Here is a 24,975-nt window from a genome sequence, read left to right on the forward strand (position 1 = left end):
GGGCTAACCACATGATGTGTAAGCTAACACATGTGCTTTTGAAGGGTCCAAAACTAATAATAAATGAAAGAAAAAGAATCAAATGAATGGATGAAGTGAGTTTAATATCGTGTCCACATCAAAGTCATTGAAGGTAATATGCGTGGTGACTTTATGGAATAAATGTGTGAAAGAAACGGAACGCTCCGAGAACCCGATAAAAAGTAAACCTATTAACTTGCGGCAACACCTGCCATGTTTCCCACTTGCAAAAAATTCGGATTTGATCCACTTTGTGGGAGGTGAGAGGTCTGACTACACAGCCACCGTTACACGTAAACTGAGATGCATTCAGGTTTTGAGGTGAAGTAAGCCAGTGTGTAATGTGATTAAATGACTATATAAAACCTTTTTACTTCATTAAATTTTTTGATATTACTCCACCCAACACTATAGCTAAAGTATAATAATTTCTTCAGTCAATATTTTTTAATTCATCAAAACTAAGCTACATACTACAAAAGTTTATGAATGATAATTTTTTATTTACTTATTTATTTAAAATTTCAGTGCTTGCCACTAGTCAAAGTCTTTAAGAGGCAGGCACTTAAATAATACAATATAAACACACATAAACATGACACATATAAACACAGTATAATATGACAGGAACATAAACATTACAAACAAAGACATAAGAAATCAAATGCACCAGGACAATGGCATGAAAAAAAAATATATGAGCGGGTCTTTCAGTACTTGGCGATGATATTTAGCAACTAGCCTCGGTAATGAGCAAATTCACGCCTTCTCATGATGCAAATACACTTATAATACAAAACTTGGACACAAAATTTAACGTAGAATTCTTTAAACTAATGACAAGCGTGATAAATATATGCAAATTGTTTTATCAACAACATTTCTTGACACGAATCACGCCTTGTTTCCACACCCGCCGCTAGAATTCACTGCCGGAGCAGCTAAGATGACTATTCAGTCTTTCAGCTTGCAGAGTGAAATTTTCAACTTTATAAAGAAACGGCTCTGATAAAAACAAAAAAGACTTCTAAAAATATTCAACCCCAGCTTTGACCTGATTTTCAACAAGGAATTTTATTAAAATCATGCCCATCTTGTTAAAATTCTTTTAAAAGTTAAAACTATAAAGTTTTTCTTTGTTTTTGTGAACTTACCTTGGCCCCTATCCACCGCAGATGGCTGCCCTATGGTTGTCATACATTTCCGTTCCACGGGACTTCCACTGCATTCACGAATTACTCCCACCAAATGCCATACACCGAGAGCTAAGATTTACACTTAAAAAACAGAATATTATAGATATAATTGTTTAATTTAATTTGATATAATAAAACATGTTAATTTTGATATCTTTACTATATACAGTTATTTAATATGTCTTTCAATAAGTTGCTACATTTAGTAAACGGTACAAAACTTTTAAACAGATATTTGAATTTTTAATACAACATTTGTTAGTTCATGATTTCTATAAGTTTTTCAAATAACTGAGGTGCCCTATGCTGAAAAATAGAAACTTTTGGACCAAATTTTTTCGAATATTTCGAAGCAGTGATAAGCATTTAAAAATCAAGTTATCTCATATGGTATCCACCACTTTTCTTCTTAATTGCTGTGTGTTCATGCGCAGAGCATTGAGCGTATATCATAGTTAAATTGCTTAGAACAGTTATAAATGTTTATTAAAAATGTGTCTGAACTATTTTTTTTACAGCTCAAGTCTATTGGAATCAGTATTGGTTATAAAGTTTCAGATGAATGAGCCATAGTCTAATTCAGAACTTACTGACGTGAAATCGAGACAAAGAATAGTCAGGAGAGTTGGTCAAATAATTTTAATATTTTTTTCAGCACTGCCTTTTGTTTGCACCCACAATTAGGCTATCAACATGATGATAAAAGTAATGTTTGGATTCTAAAAGGATGCCCAAATCACTTAGACATTGTTATTAATTACATAGTTTAATATTTTAGTATGTGTTTTCCGAGGAAAGGTTATTATTTTAATATTATTTTTATTTAATTTCATTTGATTATTTATATACAATAGTAATATTATACAGCTGTTTTATAATATTATCAAAAGTTTCAAAGGCTTATTTGAGACTTTGTACCTTTGAACTTAGTCGGAGATGGCTTACAAACTAACTAATTCCAAAAGAATATTTTCCGAAATAAGAGGCAAGCCAAAGACCACAATGCTAGAAGTCAGTAAAGCTGTTCCCCTAGACCACAGATGCAGGCTCCTTCTCTAAGAGAGAGCATTTAAGTTGTGACATCATGTTGTCATTGTTCACATTCAGAGCAAGAGTGCGTAAGGCACCAGGATTTAGATCTCTTTATTGTTACCGATGCTATACTGCTCTAAGTATTTAATTTATTTGCATATCTTTCTGTTGATTTCCATAAAAACATCCCACAATAAAGAAATTGGCTAAATGACAAGAAGCAGAGAAAAAATAAAACAAAATATTTGCACAATATCTTTTATTGACGACATGAATGTAAATTCTATATATCATACCATACATTATATTTTATTATCTGTATTTTATATTATAATTTTAAAATAATTTAAAATGAAGTATGAGAGCACGTAAATTGGGTGACAAATGGAAAAAATACACAAATCTCTTACATTATCAAGTGGTTGTAAAATAAATTTGTAAGTTAATAAATATGAGCTTAGGTATGGAATTTCAAAGATCATCACTTTACTTGAAATGGCATGATGGGTTGATCATGAATGAGTGTATATAAGCACAACAATTAATCCAAATATTTTATTTACTAAAAAATAAAAAATAAAAAGTTTTGTAATTGTACACAAATGTATGTGGCAGCAGTTTCTTCACTGATATATCTGTATTTTTTAACTTGTGTGTTTTCTAATCTCTGTATATAGGCAAGTAATCATATCATCAAAAGTGTAAAACTAAAATTTTGCTATATGGGCATATGCAGAAGGGGGATAGCAGATATATCTCCCTACCCCCCTAAAAAAAACTGTCATTCCCACAAACGAAAGGAAATAAATTGAAAGAAACAGCAGGCAAAGTGGTATCACCTCCTCCCCCCTCCATAAAAAAAATTTGCCTACACTCCTGTGATAAAAAATGTCATAGCTGTTGATGGCATGTTTTCTCTGTTGTGTATAAATATAAGTATGCAACTGATGTTTAAAATTAACACTACTGGTTTATGGTAAAGTAAAGCAACACATCATATATTTGTAAAATATTAATTTTTCCAAAAGTAATCTTTAACTAACTTTAACTAAAGTAAGTTAATGAACAATGAAAATTTCAAAGGCAATTATTCAAAATGTGAAGTATCTGCCGGAGAATGGAACCAATGATACATAAATGTGTGTTCAACTTAGGCCACCTAAACTGTATTTAAATTAAATTAAAAAAAGAATTGGTTTCATAATTAATATACAGACATTTATTTGCGGATACTTGGTCATTAAAAATCTATTAGAAAGCATATTATGCACTTTTACTGTGATATAACAATGTTTATAAAACTATAGCTTAGCGTTAAAACTGGAACACAAGAAATTTCTTGTAACTATGTGTACTTTAACATCAAAATGTATAACTTAACTAGTTATTTGTGAAAATTAAAATAAAATATACAAAAAAAAAATCACAAAGAGTAACATACTTTTTTTTTTTAAATATCATGACAAAATGTAAACAAAAGAATTACCATGTTTCTGTATTAAAAAAAAAACATTTTCTGTACAGGTTTGACAATTTTTTTAATTATGTGTCTGAGTACGTAAGTTATGAATCAGAAATTTAAAGCATTACTTATATATTTAACTTATTATTTACAAGTGCGGATCGAAGAGGGAGAGGGGACTATGGGTGCAATTGCCATGAAACACCCCCGTCGAGTTGCGAAGGACAATTCCTTAATGAAAAATATTTTAACCAAAAATCATAAAGGCTTATGTGTTATCAAAAATATAATATATTTTTAGGACAGTCAAAAACATTACCCCGGCTGCGTCGCTGACTGTGTTGTCGCTTATGCTCAGAGGTATTGGGAACGCAGTATAGCCTACTTGTTAGATAAAAATAAAGTTTTGCCCGTTGACCAGAGATTGAAGTAATATTTAAATTGTGGTATTGTTGTGTAATGCAAAATATTTTCTGTGTCAAATTTTTGTGACAATATGTTTTTGCATTAAATAATTATTAGTGCAGTGATCTTTTCGTCGCTTCCATTAGCGTAAGTGTGAATACCTAAAGGAAATGTGTAATTTTGTGTTTATTCTGAAACCTCTGAGATCATAAGCATTTATTTTATAGCAATTACAAGTTCATTTAAATAAATTTTAATATTCTTTAAACATTAACAGCTGCAGAGCAAGGAAAAAAGTAATCTCAGAAGAAATTTAATTATATACCTTATTGCAATAAACAGGATGAATATATAAGTATTAAGAATTAAGAATTTAACGAAGAAAAATAATTTAAGTCTACTTACTGTTTTAAATAAATGACATACAATAAAAGTATTCCTGAATTTCCTCAAATCATGAAAATGGATTTAAAAACATTTATAAATTGCACTATATTCATTAAAATGTTAGAAATAATATTTTTTTAAAATTTTTAAAATTAATTTTAATGCATAATTTTTTTTAAAAACTATAAACTTTGAAAACTGCGGCAGCGTGCAGTCTCGGCACCGGTGATGCAAACCCTACTTTACACATGAAAATATAGCAACAAATAACTGAGCTATAGCTGTGGAGTTAAGACTAATTTTTAGTAAAGTTTCTGAGCTATTTAAAATTTTAATTTTAATTTTTGGCTGTCTTCTTCAGTTTCTGTGTCATTTTCTGTTTTAATGAAAAAATTACTAAACTAATAAATCAAAATTTTAGTGCCACATACATGAATCACAAAACAAGAATGAAATTTTTAGAATACAGAAAACTTTCATAAAAATTGCACCCTACTGAGGAAAAATCTGATTCCGCACCTGCGTGTTTAACCAATTCTCACTCTGACTTAATGTTTATTCATCTCCTGCCATTTCTTGTGATGCATCGACAATTGCAAAGTGTGCAAATTATAATTTGGGGGAGTGGTATCCTCGTACGGGATTATGTGAGAATTTTTGTTGCGGGCTATTACAAGACATTTTCACATTTCTTTAGAAAAATTCATAATTTTTAAATTATTACTGAATAAAGTCAGTATTTATTTTTAAATGGAGATGTTTTCATGATTAGACTTGTCAGTGTTTTCTTCAAATTTATTGCAATAATTACATTTAATCCTAAATGTTTAGTTTAGCAGGATATTTTTTTTTTTTTGTGAATTTGACGCATATACTATGAGAGACAAAAAAACTGTTTCTTGAAAAATAATTTATACTTTTCATTGCCAAAATATTTAAGAGATGTCTGGCAGGAACGTAAAGGAATTAAATGGCATAAGTTCCTACAGTGGTTGATATGCTGGGTGTTTTAGCTGCACTTTGAGAGCAGAAAATTATTTAATTTTGGTGCTTTATGGACATCATTTTTATAGACAGACATGTGCAACTAAGACGATGCAAAGAATTTGGGTTGGAATCGCTTATGGCCCAGTGCAGGGGTCGGCAGACTTTCAAGTCAGATGAGCCAAATATTACTTAAAGAGATTCTCCAATTTTAAGACAATAAAAAAAGAGGTAAAATCATAATATTTTATTCAAATAGTCTTGAAAATAAAGGCTAATTATAACATATAAATGTCAAAAAATATGGTAGTCATTAGTATAACTCTACTAATAAAACAAGAAAACGTAAATTATTTTAATTAATTATCAAAATAAAAAAATCACTTGGGATTTGTAAAATTTATTACTTGGTTGGAACAGTGACCTTGCATCGCTTTCGAAAGCTTAGCTGTGTCTGGCAAGCAACAAACTATTTTTATTTTTAGGCATGATTGTAAGTTGTCGTCAGTTAAGTCACTCCTTAATTTATTTCTTTTTTGATTCATTAAAGAGAATGTTTGTTCACATGAATAGGTAGAGCCAAAGATTGTTAGAATAGCAAATTCTAGTTTTCATTGTTGTGTTATAGGTTTCAGGAAGGGGTACGAGCACACAGGTTGAGGACATGCGTTGTGATTGAGCCATTTGATTTTGTTCTGCGTTATATTTTTTTTTGTGCTGTGGCAGTGCAGTGAGTTGTAGAGCCGTAAAATCCTTAGAAAAGAGCCGCATGCGGTTCGCGAACCGCGGTCTGCCGACCCCTGGCCTAGTGTAATAAATCATCCCAGCATATGTCTGATTTATGAAACAGTGTGTGAAATATTTTACCACTGTGTTGCCTCACTTGGATAGCTGTGTTTAATTATACATCACAATTACAAACGTGCTTTCACACACAACCAATAAAAACCATAAAGTTTTTAATACCGAGATTGTGCCTGTATAGGACTGACTATTGTGATAAATATGATAATACGACATTAAATATTAGAGAAATAATAAATACGATGATGTGCTGCAACTCATAACAGTAGGTACTTCCAATCTTTGTTTTAAGAAAACATCCATTTATTTAATTTTATCTTTAAATATAGATATATATATATATTTTTTAAAAAAATATCTTGCTAAGAGGCATTACTTAAAAATATTTCTGAGTTTTTAATCTATAAATCAACCTCTATTTTACTGAAGCTCTGCTCATCATTAGTTGACAAAACCTGCCAGTCAAAATTTTACCAACATTTTTAGGATAAGTATGTGAATGCATGTTTCTATCATGAGTTCATATCCTAACTTTGAGATTTATTTTTTTTAAGTTTCCAAATGTTTGTCATGTTTGGACTCGAAAATCGAAGTCTACTGATCTTTACTGGTTAAAAATAATACAGTAATTTACTCTTAATTTATTTTAAAATTGCATGGTCAATTTTTTTTTATCTTTAAACACTTATAAATAATATTGGGGATGACTTCTTTATTCACATTTACAAAAGGTTTTATGGATTATGTAAATGTATTTTAATGGAGGAACCTAACAAAGTTTAATTTTTGGTAAACAGTCTACATTGAAATTAAAATCCTAACAAATATTGTTTTTAATTTTATATTTGCAAGACATGTTAAACATGCACATCACTTCACTTTTATTTGCTTGTTGTCCAAAACAGAAGTTGTTAAAAAGTCTTTGTAAATGATCCTCTTACTTTTGTTAAAATGGAAAGATTATTACACATTAGGCTACTTTAAGCATAGTTAAACACTGGTATGTACTACAAGCTCATCAAGTGAGATATAAACGAACACCATGCGCACAGTTCCAATGCGCACACAAATACAATAAACGTGATTACAATAAACATAAAACAAGACTCAGATATCACGAATCAATATAGGTAAATATCTGGCCCATTCGAACAAATTTTCTTTTGTTTTGAAGATGTCTTTTAACCAAAGGACAATTACAAGCCCAAGAGTTCGGCCAGGTAGTTGAAGAAATGCAAAACACTAGGTACTACTAAAACAGCTAGTCTTAAACATTGATCTCACAATGCCAGCACCATGTTCTACACTGCTGAAACGATGCTAAAGGGCATATGTCATATATATAATAAACAAATATAAATGTGAAAATTGGGTTATTTGGCAGTTGACTTTTGTTATTATAAACTGTTCATTAGTTTAAAAAGACACATCTTTCAGAAAGAATTCCAATTAAATTTTTATTATTATATATTTAGTTTTAAAACTTTAAATTTAATTTTAAAATTTTTTTAAACAAACACATTTCTGTTGAATGTGGCCAAAATCTTAACAAATAACATTTGTTTATTTCAATCATATATTTCTTAGCAGCTAATGTAAGGCATTTTGATTCCATAATATTTTTAATTATATATATATATATATAAAACGTTTTTAATTTTTAAAGGTCTTTAATGTATTTTTTGAATTAAGAATGGGGAATCAAAGTGATAAATAATACCAATCAGAGAAATATTTTTCATTAATAATGGCACTAACTGTGCTGACTATGATTGATAAAGCTGTGTCTAAAATGACACTCAAATATTTCTGGTGTAATGTAAAAATGGTGACAATCTGGTAATTTAATAATATTTAGTTTATTTAATTTATATAATAACTCATGTAAAAAGTCATCAATTGCAATAATAAATTCATTTTTTAGATCTGTTACTATCTTACAGTACAATTGTTTTTAGTTTTAAACTTAAGTTCCTTAAATAGTTATCATGTTATTAGTTTTAATAAATACTTATATAATCACAGATAGTAAAATTAAAACATTGTACTTTTTGCGGTTCTTACTGAGACATATATACCTATATTTAGTTTAGGCATTCTTACATAGATAATTCATGCATGTAAAGAATAAGTCATAAAGACCCTATAGCTATATAAAGATTATTTGCAGCTAAAATATTTGATAGAATACTAGGTTTTTAGTGACATTTATACTGTAAGCTATTTTAAACTGGTTTTTATGTAAGTGGGTAAATATTGATTTTTGTTTGGCAAATGCTTAGGAAATTCTTTGAATTCAGAAGCTTTAGAGTTTGAAATGCAGATTAAATGAACTAATTGAAAAAAAATAGCTCAGGTTCAGAATTAATGCTTAATACTCAAACCAGTTACTTTAACTAATGTTTAAAAATTTTATATGGTATTTATTCTGTTTTTTAAAGTATGCAATATTTTATTTCATAGGTAGCCAAATATCTCCTGTCAAGCCTAATGATTTTTGTAAGGTACTGCTATACTCAACATCGCTAAGAAGTGGATGGCGTTTAAAAATTTCCTTCGCTAATTTTGAATACTTATGAACAGCTGAAACCACTAACTTAGTTTCCCTGTCACATATGTGGGTTGATGTAGGCAGTGGAGATGACAAACGTGAGTACAGTCGATTGTGATTACTGGTGAGGGCACTGTCGTGGATTTGACCAAGTGGATAGATACGAGTCCAAAGGCCTTCTTTGATCGGCGGTGAATGCCAATCACGACCATTTCCCCAGGCTTTCTGAGCGCAGTTGACATTTTCAAAAGAACCCCGTACGCCAAACCTTAGCTTCTCCTCGGTCGCAAAATTACAATACACCAAATCTGAATCATTGTGCAAAGTGGTCACTGCACTGTGCGGTCTTTCTTCTTCCCCGAAAACCGCGGGTTGCCCATTGAAACATTCGATGGACGAATGTCTCGTGGTCAGTTTAGTTATCGCGTCGCATCTCGTCTTCCTCTCGCCGCTCACGTTGTTTGTAATGTCTTCGGCGGAGAAGGCCGGAGAAGAGCTGGACTTGTTCGCACTGTGCCGGCGAGGTCTTTGCGCGCATTTGGCAACGTCGCCCTGCTGGCTCTGGTGGTGTCTCCTCCGCCACCGGCTCGCAGCGGTGACGAAGGTTATGGCCGACGCCGACAGCAAGTCAGCCTCGCCGTGCTTGGAGTTCTCCTTGTCGTCGTCGCGCGCGCCGTCTGCCGCCGTCTCCTTGCGCGAGCTCGCCGACCAGATCTTGAACAGCGAGAGCCCCGTGTTGCACACTGGCAGCCCGAGGAGATCGAACATGTCGTGCAACATGGGTTTCTTTACTGCCGCGTCGACGTCGCAGTCGTTTCCCAGAGCTGGGCTCAAGTTCACCTAGAAACAATATTTTAAAAAACCATCACCGCAAGGTAATCTGTAAAATAAAGGTGTACTTTTACACCAATCGTGTATTTTTACCCCAAATGTGTAGAGTGTATTTTAACTCGCACGGGTCAGTAGTCGGCAAATGGAGGTTCTAAGACAGGTGGAGGAGTGAGGAGGCAATATGATAATTAGCAAAGGAAAAAAATCGTCAAAACAGCCACCCAAAACGGCTGAACAGCTGCTGAAAAGGATAAAAATGTGCATATCATGTAGCTGGCCAAAAACTTCAGTAAAGTGTTTACCAAAGGAATTGGCTACAGCAGCTGGATGGCTTTATAGTACATTATTTACGATGACCTCATGAGACTGTATGTATGTTACCTTCCTTCATTATTTTAACATTGTTTTAAATTTTAAAATATTATATATAAATATTAGTGTATCTCCTTTTACAAACCATGTTAAGAAATACATTTAAGAGATTACTTCCGGGAAAATTATTCTAGAGACTCTACCAGAGAAGAAATTCAAAACTGTTACGCTATGCTAATAAGAAACAAAAAAAAAACGAGATTTATTTAGGAGAAAAGTTTTATAGATATCTCAGCAAAAAAGGACACTAAAAATGTTTAAATCCTTTCAAAATATCACTTAGATGTAGGTATTCAATTTCATTGACTCACATTCCTTCTCTATGAATGGCCAGTCAAGTCGAAAGTCAAAGCTCTTACCTCTAAAAGCCAGGGTCTGAGGCAGGAATCAACCAAGACGTCAAAGCCATAGAATTCAAAACAGTTGGTTGTGTTTGGTATCCCTCCGATTTGACTCAGAACTGTCAGTATGATGAGAGACGAGACTCTCTGCCACAGTAGCCAGTCAGAGATCCCAGCTTGGTGGAAGTATTGGCGTAACTGTTTCAGCGTCCACTTGCAACCTATCAAAAACACTCAATAAAAAAATGTTTTCTGCAGCTTACACAGTTGACTTGCAGCTCAAGGTGAAACACTTAATATTTAACCAATTTTAATAAGGACAGCAACAATTTATGGAATTCGTTCCATGGTACGCTAAACTGCTGTTACATTAATTAGGTGGAGTTATCGTTATGACGTACGCCAAAGGACTTGAAAAAAATAAAACGCACACTGCCAAATCTACATTATGTTTAGTATATCCGTAACTAAAACGGTCATATAATTTTACAGCACAAATTATATTGACTTCAGCATTCTGTAGAATCTAACACACAACTGAAAGAACTTAAAATTTTTCCAACATATTTTAATTTTAAGTGAGAAACGTTTAAAGATAGTTGAAGAATTAAACTTACTGTAACAAAATTATTATAAAAAATATATCAGGATGTATTGATAAATTATTGATAGTAATTTTAATTGTTACAGTGCATTTTTTTTAAATTAATTGTTTTATTTTTGTTAAAATGAGTAGGTGATTCGGCCGCGCGCGTATGTGTGAGTATATGTATATAGCTGATTCAACATTATTATTGTTACGAACGCAAACAGGACCGCGACACGCACCAGGTTCGGAGCTGGCTGGCTGTCCTGTCATGCTCCGTGACACGTGCCCTCCACTGACGTACGACATGCCACACGCGCCTGGCAGGATTACAAGGGTCGTCGCTAACCCCTCCTCCCCCCTCCCTCCCCCCCACGCATCGTCCTGATTCAGCGCAGTTATCTGTCGTTGAGTGACCTTGGAAATTCTGCGGGTCGCCACGAGGAGCAGCACGAATTGACGCCATCCTTCTGGACTGTTCGGGCATCGGGTCGGCCTGGGATTACACGACTCGTCACAGCTGCTCTCGTCGGTTCGAGAAGGGCACTTAGGTACTTAAGCAGCGACGCCGGCCTCCGCGACAGTTCGGCGACGGAGTCCTGCGACGGAGTTCCGCGGAGTGCTGCGTGAGTGCCCAGTTCCGAGCGAGTCCCGCGACGGTTCCGAGTGGATTCAGAGCGAAGGGAAGTGCGAAATCGGCGAAGAGGGTGAGAGACTCCCCACCCCCCACCCCCGAGAGTGGCGCGACGCGGAGTTCGACTGGACCGTGAAAGTGCGGCGACTGAGTGGCGCGAGACTGTGTGTGTGTGTGTGTGTGTGTGTGTACAAGCACGTGTTAAAGGGGCGAACCACTGTCGAGCCTAGCTCCATTGAGGAGTGCGAACTGCGGAACTTGACAGACATTAAGTGACTTCAAAATAAACATTTTTAAGTGCCAGTGATTTGTGATCGGACACTCTTAAGAACAATTATTTATTGGTAATGTAAATTTCAGTAATTAATAAAACGGTAATAAAACTTAATTGGGCTATCCCTTACGAACCCAGCTCTCCCAACATTATAAATCGTAACATTACTATAGTGAAATGTAATTTAAAAATAAAAAAAAACATATAAATTTTTTCAATAACGAAATTTGAACCACTTCCCTTAAGGTAACCGAGCGAGCTCTTTGCCGCTGTGCTACTAAGACTCTTGGACATTGGAAGGAGAATAATTATTTTAATGCCAATTACTTTAGGAATTTTAGAATTTGTGACTGCTTTCTACTATGACTATTTTATTTTACCAAGTATATTTCAGGGTAGTTACACTATAAATTTTTTTTTATTTAGCACACCAATATGTTTGGTATGTCCCTTAAGGTTTAGGAAAGTGACTGTGGCGGTACATCGCGAAGACATCTCCCGCGCTACGCCAACCATGTGGCTATCAGCACCGGCTGTCCCGTCGGTGTTTGTACACCCCTGGGCCAGAATGCAGCGCACCCTCCAGAATCCCGTTAGCCCGGATGCCAAGGGGATTATCACCCCTCCTCCGCGCGGTCTAGCAGGCTGGCGAGGAGGAACGAAGGGACAGTTCGAGTCTGCCTCTTAGCAAGAGTAGGCTGTTGTGCACTGTACATAGATGTAAATTTGCTAGCGCACTCTACGGCGCAAATAAATAGTGTACAACAGTAGACCTATCGTTTATTCTCGCATGGCCTACCTGTCCCTCCCGAATAATCAGTAGCCTCGCGGCTACAGTGGTGACCCCGACGTGATCGGGGCAAGGCTAGCATGCGTTCCGAATTAAGTGTCATGCGATATTCATGTTTCGCGTAAAATAAACAACCTGTCGCACCGCACGTTTCGCGCGTCGCGCATCGCCCACAAGGCACATCGTTCGCGCCGTACGTCAACCGCGTTGCATGTCATCCGCGTTGCGCGTCATCCGCGTCGTACTTCACTCGCGCCGCAAGTCGTCCACGTCGCACGTCATCCGCGTCGCACATCACCCGCGCCGCACGTCACCCGCGTCGCACATCACCCGCGCCGCACGTTATCCGCGTCGCACATCACCCGCGCCGCTCGTCATCCGCACTGCCGCGGAAGTAGAGGAAATGAACGAGTTCTGTGACACTTCCAGCACATACTTCGGACTTCCGAGACTCGTTGTGACATGCAAGTAGGAGTCATGTTGATGTTCGGCGACACAGTCCAGGCAGTTGCATCGTGCTCCAGCACATAATCGCACCTCGTTTTTTTTTTTTTTTTTTTTTTTTAGTGTTCATTATCATTCTATAACACTTCCGCAGTTATGGCTGAACCCCCATCATCAACCATCTCTATCGAGCGTGTTGCAGTACGCATTCCACCCTTCTGGGCTCCACACCCGGAAATGTGGTTCGTTCAAATGGAAAACCAGTTTGCCCTAGCAGGTGTCAAATCCGACGAAACTAAGTTCAACTATGTTGCAGGTCATTTAGACTGTAAATACGCGATCGAAGTGCGCGATATACTTGTCCATCCCCCGACTGAGGACAAGTATGGCCGACTCAAATCAGAACTTATAAAGAGGTTAAGTGCTTCACAGGAATGGAAGACGAAACAACTACTGGAACATGAGGAAGTCGGTGACCGAAGGCCTTCGCAGTTTCTACGGCACCTCCGCAGTTTGGCAGGAACAGTCGTTCCAGATGACCTTCTGAAGTCATTATGGCTGAGTCGGTTACCACCACCAATGCAAGCGATCTTGGTAACACAGACAAATTCTTCATTAGACTCATTAGCCGAGCTTGCAGACGCCATCGCGGATACAAATCCGAGACCACAGATGGCAGAAGCAGCCTCATTAGAATCCATGTGCGAGAAAATGTCAATCCTCATGACTGCCAAACTAGGAGAGATGGCCACAACACTGCGACAGGAGATCGCAGCTGTAGCATCCCAGACTCGTCTTGGCCAGCATGACAGTCGCCGCGACCGCTCCCCATCTACATCACGCCAGCAATGCTCCCGCAGCAATAGTTTGCAGGGGATCTGCTGGTACCATCGTTGCTTTGGCGATGGGGTGCGAAAGTGTGTTCAGCCCTGCGAATACAGCTCGGGAAACGTGCAGGGGACTCGCTGATGGTGGCCAGTGATCCAACCCCGACTTCAAGCAGCCGCCTCTTCATCTCGGACAAGGGCACAAAGGTACAGTTTTTGGTTGACACGGGTGCTGACATTTGTGTGTTTCCTTGCGCTAGACTGCCTGGAAGGCGGCCCAAGTCTAATTATGTTTTGTTCGCAGCCAATGGCTCAAATATTTCGACTTACGGCTTCCTTACCCTACCTTTAAACTTAGGACTCAGGCGTGATTTTGTCTGGCGTTTTGTGGTGGCCGATGTTACCAAACCAATCATCGGTGCTGATTTCCTCCACCATTATGGCCTGTTGGTAGACATTCGGAATCAGCGCCTAGTAGACAGTACCACATCTCTTGCCTCTGTCTGCCACAGGGCTACAAGTGACATCAGTAGTGTCAGGACTCTGCCTCAATCATCTCACTACCTCGAACTCCTCCAAAAGTATGTATGTCTTACCCGCCCATCTGGTACACCACATCTTGTCCAACATTCTGCAGTACACCATATCCGCACTACAGCTGGGAAGCCTGTGTTCAGCAAACCACGTCGTTTGGCACCGGACAAACTCACAATTGCAAAGAGGCAGTTTGAATCAATGCTCAAACTTGGCACTGCTCGCCCGTCTGACAGCGCCTGGTCTTCACCTCTGCACATGGTACCCAAAAAAGGGGAGGAATGGAGGCCATGTGGGGACTATCGGTTGCTCAATGCACGCACAATTCCAGATAGATATCCAATTCCCCACATACAAGACTTCTCTCACACTCTTTGCGGAAAAACAGTCTTCTCAACTATTGACCTTGTGAGGGCCTACAGCCAAATCTCAGTTGCACCAGCTGATATTTTAAAAACTGCCATTACAACTCCCTTTGGACTTTATGAATTCCCATTCATGTCTTTCGGCCTTCATAATGCTGCTCAGACTTTTCAGAGGTTCATAGACAAAGTTCTCAGAGGACTTGAATTTTGTGTCTCATACCTCGATGATATCTTGGTAGCTTCCATCAATGAGGTAGAACATAGACAGCACCTCGAGGAACTCTTCCGACGCCTTGCTCAGTATGGGCTACTTATTAACCCATCCAAGTGCATATTTGGCAAACCACAAGTGACATTCTTAGGACATAATATCTCAGCAGATGGGACCACACCCATTCCAGAGAAGGTTGATGCTATACTCCAATACAAAAAACCAGTTATGGCAAAGCAGCTACGCCAGTTTACAGGAATGCTAAACTTCTACCGGCACTTCATTCCCAAGGCTGCCCAGTTTCAGGCTCCCCTTCATGAACTTCTAAAGGGCGATGTGAAAGGCAAAGCCCTGTTAACATGGACACCTGACAGCGACAGTGCCTTTGAGAAGTGCAAAACTAGCCTTGCTGAAGCCACCCTGCTCGCCCATCCAAGTTCGTCCGCACCCTTAGCAATAATGGCAGATGCTTCAGATTTTGCAATGGGAGCAGTTCTCCAACAGTTTGTGCAAGGATCCTGGCAGCCATTAGCATTCTTCTCCAAGAAATTCAACCCTGCTCAGCAAAAATATGGTGCCTATGATCGGGAGCTACTAGCCATTTATTTAGGGATCCATCAATTTCGCCATATGGTCGAAGGCAGACATTTCTCTGTTTTTACCGACCACAAGCCTTGTGCGCAAGTCACTGGCAGGGGGGTACTGTGGCGGTACATCGCGAAGACATCTACCGCGCTACGCCAACCATGTGGCTATCAGCACCGGCTGTCCCGTCGGTGTTTGTACACCCTTGGGCCAGAATGCAGCGCACCCTCCAGGAGTCCCGTTAGCCCGGATGCCAAGGGGATTATCACCCCTCCTCCGCGCGGGCTAGCAGGCTGGCGAGGAGGAACGAAGGGACAGTTCGAGTCTGCCTCTTAGCAAGAGTAGGCTGTTGTTCACTGTACATAGATGTAAATTTGCTAGCGCACTCTACGGCACAAATAAATAGTGTACAACAGTAGACCTATCGTTTATTCTCGCATGGCCTACCTGTCCCTCCCGAATAATCAGTAGCCTCGCGGCTACAGTGACTATATCCGAATTTAATGTTGCTCCACGTGGGTCTGCCATCTTTGTGGCACATTTCCATTCATTGACTTCCGTTACATTTTCACGAAATTACTCCCACCAAAAGCCGAGAGCTAAGATGTTCACACATCAAAAATAAACTCCCCCCAGTTGGTGTATTTTTCAATGTGTTTGATCATAAGTGAATTGCTACAGATAGAGACAATTTGATGACATTTCCTTAAAACGATTGAATTTAATTTGATATTGGAAATATTTTGTGGAGTGCATGTTGGAATACTTTCACCCTGTACAAAACTAGACAAGTACTGATTTTCCCAATACTTTATGGCCAATTCTTCACAATTAACAGTCGCACAAAACCCATGTACTGTCGTATATGTATCCAACTAGTTACTACATTTGTCACACGCAATACACATGTAATTAAAAAAAAAACATTTTTGACGTGAAAAATTAAAATATTGTTACGTACCTGACCCTACCCTTTCCTTTTTTTCTGTGTAACCCGGCCCAAATTTGTTGAGGGAGCTGTTGGTCAGGTGACAGAACGGGTTGTCCAGATCGACCAGGGAGAACTTCTCTGTGCCGAACCTGGCCAGTCCCTCTCTGTACAAGTACACAGTCAGAGGGTGGTACGAGGGTATGCACACGTACAACCTCAAGTCGAACTTGTATCCGCCAATCAGCAGTGGGTTTTGGATGTATCTCTGAACAACAGCGTTCGAATCGTAGCAGAGTTCGCTGAGGTCCTGCAACATTTATCATCGTCACACACACACAGCGCAAGCATCAAGCAAAACTTTTTATTTTATTTTAAATCAAACACGAAACATTGTAATTTTTTTTTATTTGGGCTTAACGTATCTCGATAACAATGTCATTTCAGATGAATGATGAATAACTCAACAAGCAACATCACAGTTCAAGATAACTGGGGAAGAAACCGGGTATGTCCTGTAGCTAGGAACCATCCCAGGATTTTTCTAGAGTCATTTCAACAGAAAAAAATCGGAAAACCCGAAATCAGGATGGCTGGATCAGGATTTAACCCGGATCATCTGATTGTGAGTTCAGGGTCTCACCACAGCACTGCCTCGCTATATTCTCTAGTCAATTAAACAGATGAACAGAATAATTTCACAGATGATATCCAAAACAGTATGTGCGTTAATAAGTTGTCATTAATTCAATAAAGATATTTTCATTGTAATCCAAATATTAAAATCTAATACTATAACGCGAAAATAACACGTTTTGCGTAAAAATCTGGTGGCAATTCTAGGACACCAGCAGAATCTGTGGTCTGCTGAAGGTAGTTGGCGAACGATATTCTAAATTTGCAAATAATTGTGAATTTATAAATAAAATATCGAAGGCATTATACACATACGTATATATGATGTGTAACTTATATTACAGACGTTAGAAGGTGATTTATCATAAGGTATGTATAAAAAAATTAATAGAATTTTGTCCCACCTCGATCTGTAAGATGGTTGCTTATACCATGCGTGTGAATGCTGTACAGGCAGCTTAGTAATCGTGAAAAGGGAAAAGGGGGAGTACAGTAAGCACGTTATATTGCCAAAAAGTATAAATGCATACAATGGGGCACTGAATGTACCTGAGAAGAGATATTGATAATAATGAAATCTTTGCAGGTTCACCACAGCAGATCATCTTCGTACAATGCTTCAACATTTTTCTCCAGTAATTTTATCAAATTTACGGCAACCAACAGTAACACAGCCCCGACATCGCTGGAGCAAGGACATTCGCGCATGTTCGGACACTCTGGTGCGTTGCTGGCCTCAAGAAGGCGTGGCTGTCGGACTGCTGTATGTTCCACAATAATGGTTTCGCACGCCGCACTTCTGATTTGAACCCAGTCGAAAGAAAGCCAGAGGATCGAAGTTCGCCCGTCGTGGTCGCACGTCCGCCAACAACGCAGAAGTTACTGCGTTCAGCAAAAATAACGTCCGCAGAAGCCTGCTCTACGTGGATAAACACCCTGACTGGACGCTGTGCCGGTAGTGAGTGTAGAGCGTTTGCTCGTGTGCCATCACGTGACCCACAGGGACAGCCGTGACAGAATTTTCGTGCTGGGCTAGATCTCCACGTACACTGGAACTTCATGTTCTGGAGGTTCAGTCATCGGAACACGGTAAGGTGATGTAAAGAAAGCGTCTCGCGAGCACCGCTGCTGCTAAACTTCCACGTGACTGCGTGGCGCCGTGCAGCAAGTACGTGTCTGCAGGCTCCTCTGAACCTAGCCGCCCCATAGCTCAGAGTCGAGCTCACAGCTGTCTGCTGTCCGCGGCTGGAGTTCACTGACCAGACTGGCGAGCGATAGTGCGCGGCGAGTATGTCACTGGCTCCTGTAGTTGGAGTAAGTGGCTACTTTCATGGCAAAGTTCTGTACGCAACCATGTACCTTATCGTGACGAAAACCCTCTTCAAGCCTTTAACGTTATTTATTTAACCACCTTTTATATATTATAAATATTAATATGTATATGTTATGAGTGAATACTTAAGTATTATTGTGTTATTTTTATATGTTCACAAGTATGTTTTTAAAGGCTTACATGGATAGATTAATTCATTAATGCGCGCATGTACTGTAACATGCATACATATGTACCTATATACCTATAAATAGATTATGCACTCATGTAGTGTCTTCACATTTATGGATGCGCATTCCTTCATTTATGGTAATGGAATAATTTTTAAGTTAAGGTAAGTGATGGGAAGACCGTGTATTTGAAAGAATTTTATAACCACAAAAACAATTGCAACAAAATGTTTAAATATTTTTAATAATTTATTTTACTTTTGGTAATAGGCAGTGAAAAATATTTTATTTTTTATTATGTACTTTATTATTTTTTCACTACATTATTTCGTAACAAATGTCCTGAAACAAAAATGGTAAAACCAGAATATTATAATCGTCAAAGTTTTACTTCGTGCTTCTCCCTAGATTGCATTTGGAATGAAGAGACAAAAATACAATTTATTATATGTGCGTTCAAGTCAGCGTATACTGCAAATTTGACGTTCTATCATTCGACCGTTTTTATACTAACCTCTTAATGAATGTAGAGCCATAAATGTATCGCAATAATTAGGTAGAACCTAGAGGCCTACAAAATTGCGTTATTATTTGAAGAGAGGCTGGAGTACATGAAACATTTTTGAACTGCATCCTGATTGGACCATACATAGTTTCGGCAGGCCCCGAAGGACCAGAAACCAAAAAAAATCTTTCGAAATTCAAATGACCTCATCACATGCTATTTAGTTTGAAGGTAAATTGTGGCATCAGTTAATGGGCAATAGACTTCAAAATTATTTGTGAGCAAATTAGCAAATTTCATCTTGGTATCATAAAATAACAAAACATTTGCAGTTCTTGTGCCAATTATTGGTAAGTTTCATATTTGTCTTAAGATTTAATACGGTATGATATGTTAATTTAAAGTTATATTTTATTTTTAGTGCATTTAAAAGTTCCACGGGACTTTCTAATTTAATCTGTCCAGGCCTCACGACTAACAGTTTCATTCCTCAGCGCGGTCAACCATCAGCCCATTCCCCGCTCTCCGTTGCCTCCTATGGCCCAGTGCCATCGTTCTGTGCGCTGCACTGTACCACCTGCGCATCTTTCGTCACGTGACGTGCCCCGTCACCGCTCTGCCCAGCACACGCGGCCATGACGGCGCCTCCCCGGTCTTCCACGCGTCGCTTCTGTTGCCTCCTATGGCCCAGTGCCATCGTTCTGTGCCATGCACTGTACCACCTGCGCATCTTTCGTCACGTGACGTGCCCCGTCCCCGCCCCGCCCAGCACACGCGGCCATGACGGCGCCTCCCCGGTCTCCCACGCGTCGTTTCTGTTGCCTCCTATGGCCCAGTGCCATCGTTCTGTGCGCTGCACTGTACCACCTGTGCATCTTTCGTCACGTGACGTCCCCCATCCCCGCCCCGTCCAGCACACGCGGCCATGACGGCGCCTCCCCGGTCATCCACGCGTCGCTTCTGTTGCCTCCTATGGCCCAGTGCCATCGTTCTGTGCGCTGCACTGTACCACCTGCGCATCTTTCGTCACGTGACGTCCCCCATCCCCGCTCCGTCCAGCACACGCGGCCATGACGGCGCCTCCCCGGTCTCCCACGCGTCGCTTCTGTTGCCTCCTATGGCCCAGTGCCATCGTTCTGTGCGCTGCACTGTACCACCTGCGCATATTTCGTCATATAAAGACCCCCGTCCCCGCTCCGCCCAGCTCACGCGGCCATGACGGCGCCTCCCCGGCGCATCTCACTTCGCTGCTGGAGGACGCCTGGGTGTGCCATCTCTCGGACACCATGATAACCTTTCAGCCTGGTGTTCCAAGGCACACAAATAAGGGTTTAGATGTTGAATATGGCACACCTGTACCCTAACCGCATTCCCAGTGCAATGCGGTACACGGTCCCTTATTTTGAAGGAACCGATTCTGGTGTCCTACCCTGTTACCCAAATTCAGATGGCGGACCCGCGCTTGGCACCACTAACTCGTATATAGTCATTTATGTGACCATTCGGGGATGTACCAAGCGTGTTGGTATGCCAAATGAAACTTTATGATACCGAAACTCTCCTGTAATACATTATGCACACTTTAATGGCCACAACAAGAAATAACCGCAACTTAAAAAAGTACTTGAGAAGATTAGAAAGGCGGTTCTATTTTTGTGCGATGGTGCTGCTATCTCTGGTATTTTTGCCGTAATAATTATATCGATGATTGCGAAAGGTACGTTGCAGTGCGTTGAAACAGGTTTCTAGCCTCGCGTAGGGCACCGTTTATTACAACGGTTGCCGATTTGTTTCCTTACTGGGATTCGGTTTGGACACGTTATGAAATACGGCCGGCGATTTGGGTTACGGTTTTATCCCAACAGGTCAGTGCTTATTCGCTTCCATATCCGAACGTCTTGGAATACTGCCCTTTGTGTATCAGACACCCAACTCGAGATTCCTGTCGGAAATTCATGTCAAAAAGCACTTCTTTTTAATTATGGCTGTGATGCAGTCGTTGCTGTACTCACTCGGAACAGGAAGATGCCTCTGCCTTGACTCTGACTGACCGGCTTGCAGATCCACACCGCCGCCTGGTCTCCCTGGCTCTGACGTATGTACTCAGCCACCAGCTTCGTGTATTCCAGGGGCAAGTTGTACACCACAGGGCTGCAAACATTTCGTTTCTCAATTCCCTCAAATGAGACACACTATAGAACTATAAAATAATTTTCATTTTGAACTTATCCTACCGTTAAATATATGGTCTGAATCGCGCACACAAAGCAGGACAGTGTTTCTCACCTGATAAATTCCTGACTCTACCGAGAATCGAATTTAGGACCTTAACCGTTTTTTTTCCCTAAACAGAACATAAAAGACCATTTAAAGTGAAAACATGACTAAAATTGCTAACTCAAAAATACTTACACAAATTAGAAGAATTTTTTTTAATGTTTCATAAGAATTTTTGTACCAATCACCACGATAAAACGAAGTATTCCATAGTTATTGCTTGCCGTTTATTTATTCGCAGTAATTCACAAAGGTGTGAATGGCAATAATTAAAACTTCGTAAAGGTTTATTTATCAATATAAATGGCGTGTTCCTTTCAAATGTTTTACAAGATATGGAATGAGATATTGCTTCAAAATTTAGCTTTAAACATGCAAATAATACAATTAAATATTTTTGTTTGGCAAAAAAATAACTTTAGGTTCAAACAAAATAATTTGAAAAATTTATGTTTAAAAATTATTATTAAATAATGAAAATTTAACTATCCTGCATTAGACCACACTTCATAAAAAAGGTTTGTCAATACAAAATCTACGTTATGTTGTAACACTGAGTGTTATGTTTTCCGTACAGACAAATTGACGCTGTGTTATTACTTCAGCCGGTATGATGACAAAAGTGCACCTAAATCAAATTACTAACATTAAGATTAAAATTATTTATATAAATAGAAAAACACACCAGAAAAAAGGTTTTGAGTGATTCATTTTACAGAAAAATTAATTATATATGGTTATTTCGATTATTTTTTCAACCAAAACATATTTTAATAACATTGTGTTGATGAACACTATTATTTTATTTGAAAATATATTTACTTTCAAAATAATTATCACATTTGAACAAAAGGCAGCCAAATAGATTTTTTATTATTTTTTTAGAATAACTATCAAGGATCGGAACGATTTATTTATAATTTTGATAAAATTCTGTTATCAAACCATTTTACTTAAATGATTTGGTTCAAAAATGACAAGATGTTACATTTTAAATGTAATAACTTTAAGTAATTGCTATTTAACAAATGATAAAATTTTACAAATGGTTTATACCACAAAATCTGCTGTAACCTAAAATATCTCATTTTATACAAATGGTCACATAAAAAATGTTTAAATATTAAATTCTTTATTAAGAAATCTTACAATAAAAAGAAGATTGGCAGTATTTGCTTTATTAAATAAATTTGGTTTTAAACCATTATACTTAAATATTTGATGCTAAAAGTTGTATTTGGGTATGTTTAAGAATTTTATTTTTTGAAACATAGTTAAATAGCTTTTGAATTAGGCACAAAATGATACAATTGTTAATTAATGCAAAAATACGTATTTTATTAAATATCTACGTTCTTTAAATGGTTCTTGCATTGGGGAATATTGAAAAAATATGTATTTTTGCACATACGCCATTGCTAATTCATCTTTATGTCATACGAAACCTCAATAACAGAGATGAAAGATAAATATACAAATACACTGAAAAGAAACCAAAATTAGGCGATAAAAAATTAAAATAACATAGACAGTACAAAAAATTCCGTGGAAGGGATTAGTCAAAAATGTATTACAGCACAGACGAACAGTGACGAGACAGTAGCAATAAGAACAGTAAACAAAGACAAAAAAAACCTTAAGCAACTCAACTGCAAACTTAATTACCCAACGATGATACTAAACGGACAAAATGTTCAACACAACGACAACACAGAGACCCACAGGCGAACTCAGCCTTGTGAGTAAAATATATTATGGACACCCACAACGACGACAGTTGCGCGACAAAACAGTTATGCTAGACACCACAACGAAAAAAGTGATCAGTCTGTTTGTGCCTGAGAACAGGAACAGAGCTCAGTTTCTGAAACGTCGCAACTGTTTTTTTTTTAGGAAGCCCACGGTGTTCGTCTCTGCTGTCGTCGCTGTGTTGTCCAGAATATCTGTTTGGTCACATCGCTGGGTTTTCCCTGGGTCTGTGTGTTGTATTGTTGTCTATTTTATCAGTTTATTACCATCATTTGGTTATTTTGTTTGTCGTTATGCTTTCCAAGGTTGTTTTTCTGTCTTTATTGCTGTCCTTGTTGCTACTGTCTCATCGTTGTTAGCCCTGTGTGTGCTGTAATAATTGTTTGACTACCTCCTTCAATGGAATTTTCTGTGCTGTCTAGTGTTAATATTTTTTGACATCAACTAATTTTGGCTTGTTTTCTGTGTGTTTGCTTAGTCTGTTTACATTTCTTGCCTGCTATTGAGGTTCCTTATGACATACAGTATAATCAGAAGTTGCGTGTGACTAAAACTACATCTTAAATCATCAAATTTATACTACTAAAGAATAAGAACACTATTTTTACATTATCTTTTAGAATAAAATCATATATTCGAATTAAACTTTTTGACTAAGTGTCTTGCACTATAAGTTTGTTAAAATTTCACTTTTAAAATTAATAACTTAGATATTAAAAATATTTTAATTGGTAAATAAAGTTTTGAAAAAATTTTGGGGACAAATATTTAAAAAAATAATATTTTTTATATTTTAAGAACTTTTGTGGCAGATATAAAAATTAAAAACATACAAAAATTTCAAGAAAAATACTATAACACCAAACCTAAATAGGGATACAATAAAACATTAATATGGAAAATAAACTTTTAGATAAAACTTTTAATGGAAAAAATACTATTAAAAACCAATGAGATATAATATGTATATTTTAGCTAGAAACAAAAATGTAAAAAAATTCTGTTTTGAGTAAACTGCAACAATTAAACACATTAATTAATATTATATATACTTCAACCTGAGCAAAAATTATACGAGGGCTGTTTTTATTTTCAACTTCCAATGTGCTATAAAAAAGACAAATTTACAAAACATAATATTATCACCCAAAGTTCAGCAGGGTCTTAATAATTTTTCTACATAATCGTTAAAACGTTCGAGGTATTTGTCATATCGTAACACCAGCTTCTCGATGCCTTCTTCTAAGAAGTTAGCCGCCAATGAATAGATATACAGGGCCAGCGCCTGGATGTCCCTCTCCCTCACGACGCCGCTGTAAGGCGGATAGACTAATCGCGCGGCGGACTGACTCCCGCGTCAAGAATCATCGCAATATTTGCGTATAGTGGAGCAGAATGCGCCGCGTGATTAGTCCATCCACCTTACATCAGCGTCGTGAGGGTGAGGAAGATCCAGGTGCTGGCTTACTTCTTCGAAGAAGGCATCGAGAAGCTTGTGTTACGATATGATAAATGCCTCGATCATTTTTGCGATTATGTAGAAAAGAAAGTAAGACCCTGCTGAACTTTAGGCAGTAAAATTTTTATGTTAAGTAAGTGTGTCTTTTTTTGTAGCCCATTAGATATTGAAAAAAAAAACAGTCCTCGTAAATTTGTTCAATAGTAGATATATTTTACCTTACTAGTGATAACATAATATTTAAGCCAACGAAAAAATCACAGATAGGATATATTTAGTATC

The 24,975-nt window shown here is 37.8% G+C and overlaps 1 protein-coding gene across 1 annotated transcript in view; it reads right to left on the minus strand.

The window, feature by feature from the left end:
* Positions 1-6,692: 6,692 nt before the first annotated feature.
* LOC134528953 (probable tubulin polyglutamylase TTLL2) overlaps positions 6,693-24,975 on the minus strand; it is a 34,991-nt gene continuing 16,708 nt past the window's right edge. The window contains exons 5-9 of the mRNA XM_063362620.1: positions 21,221-21,359; positions 16,598-16,874; positions 10,405-10,607; positions 9,299-9,682; positions 6,693-6,746 (exon numbers count right to left, since the gene is read on the minus strand). Coding sequence (XP_063218690.1) covers positions 6,693-6,746; positions 9,299-9,682; positions 10,405-10,607; positions 16,598-16,874; positions 21,221-21,359 — 1,057 coding nt within the window. The remainder of the gene's footprint in view (positions 6,747-9,298; positions 9,683-10,404; positions 10,608-16,597; positions 16,875-21,220; positions 21,360-24,975) is intronic.

The sequence above is a fragment of the Bacillus rossius genome, chromosome 2 (assembly GCF_032445375.1).
Source record: "Bacillus rossius redtenbacheri isolate Brsri chromosome 2, Brsri_v3, whole genome shotgun sequence".
NCBI lineage: Eukaryota > Metazoa > Arthropoda > Insecta > Phasmatodea > Bacillidae > Bacillus > Bacillus rossius.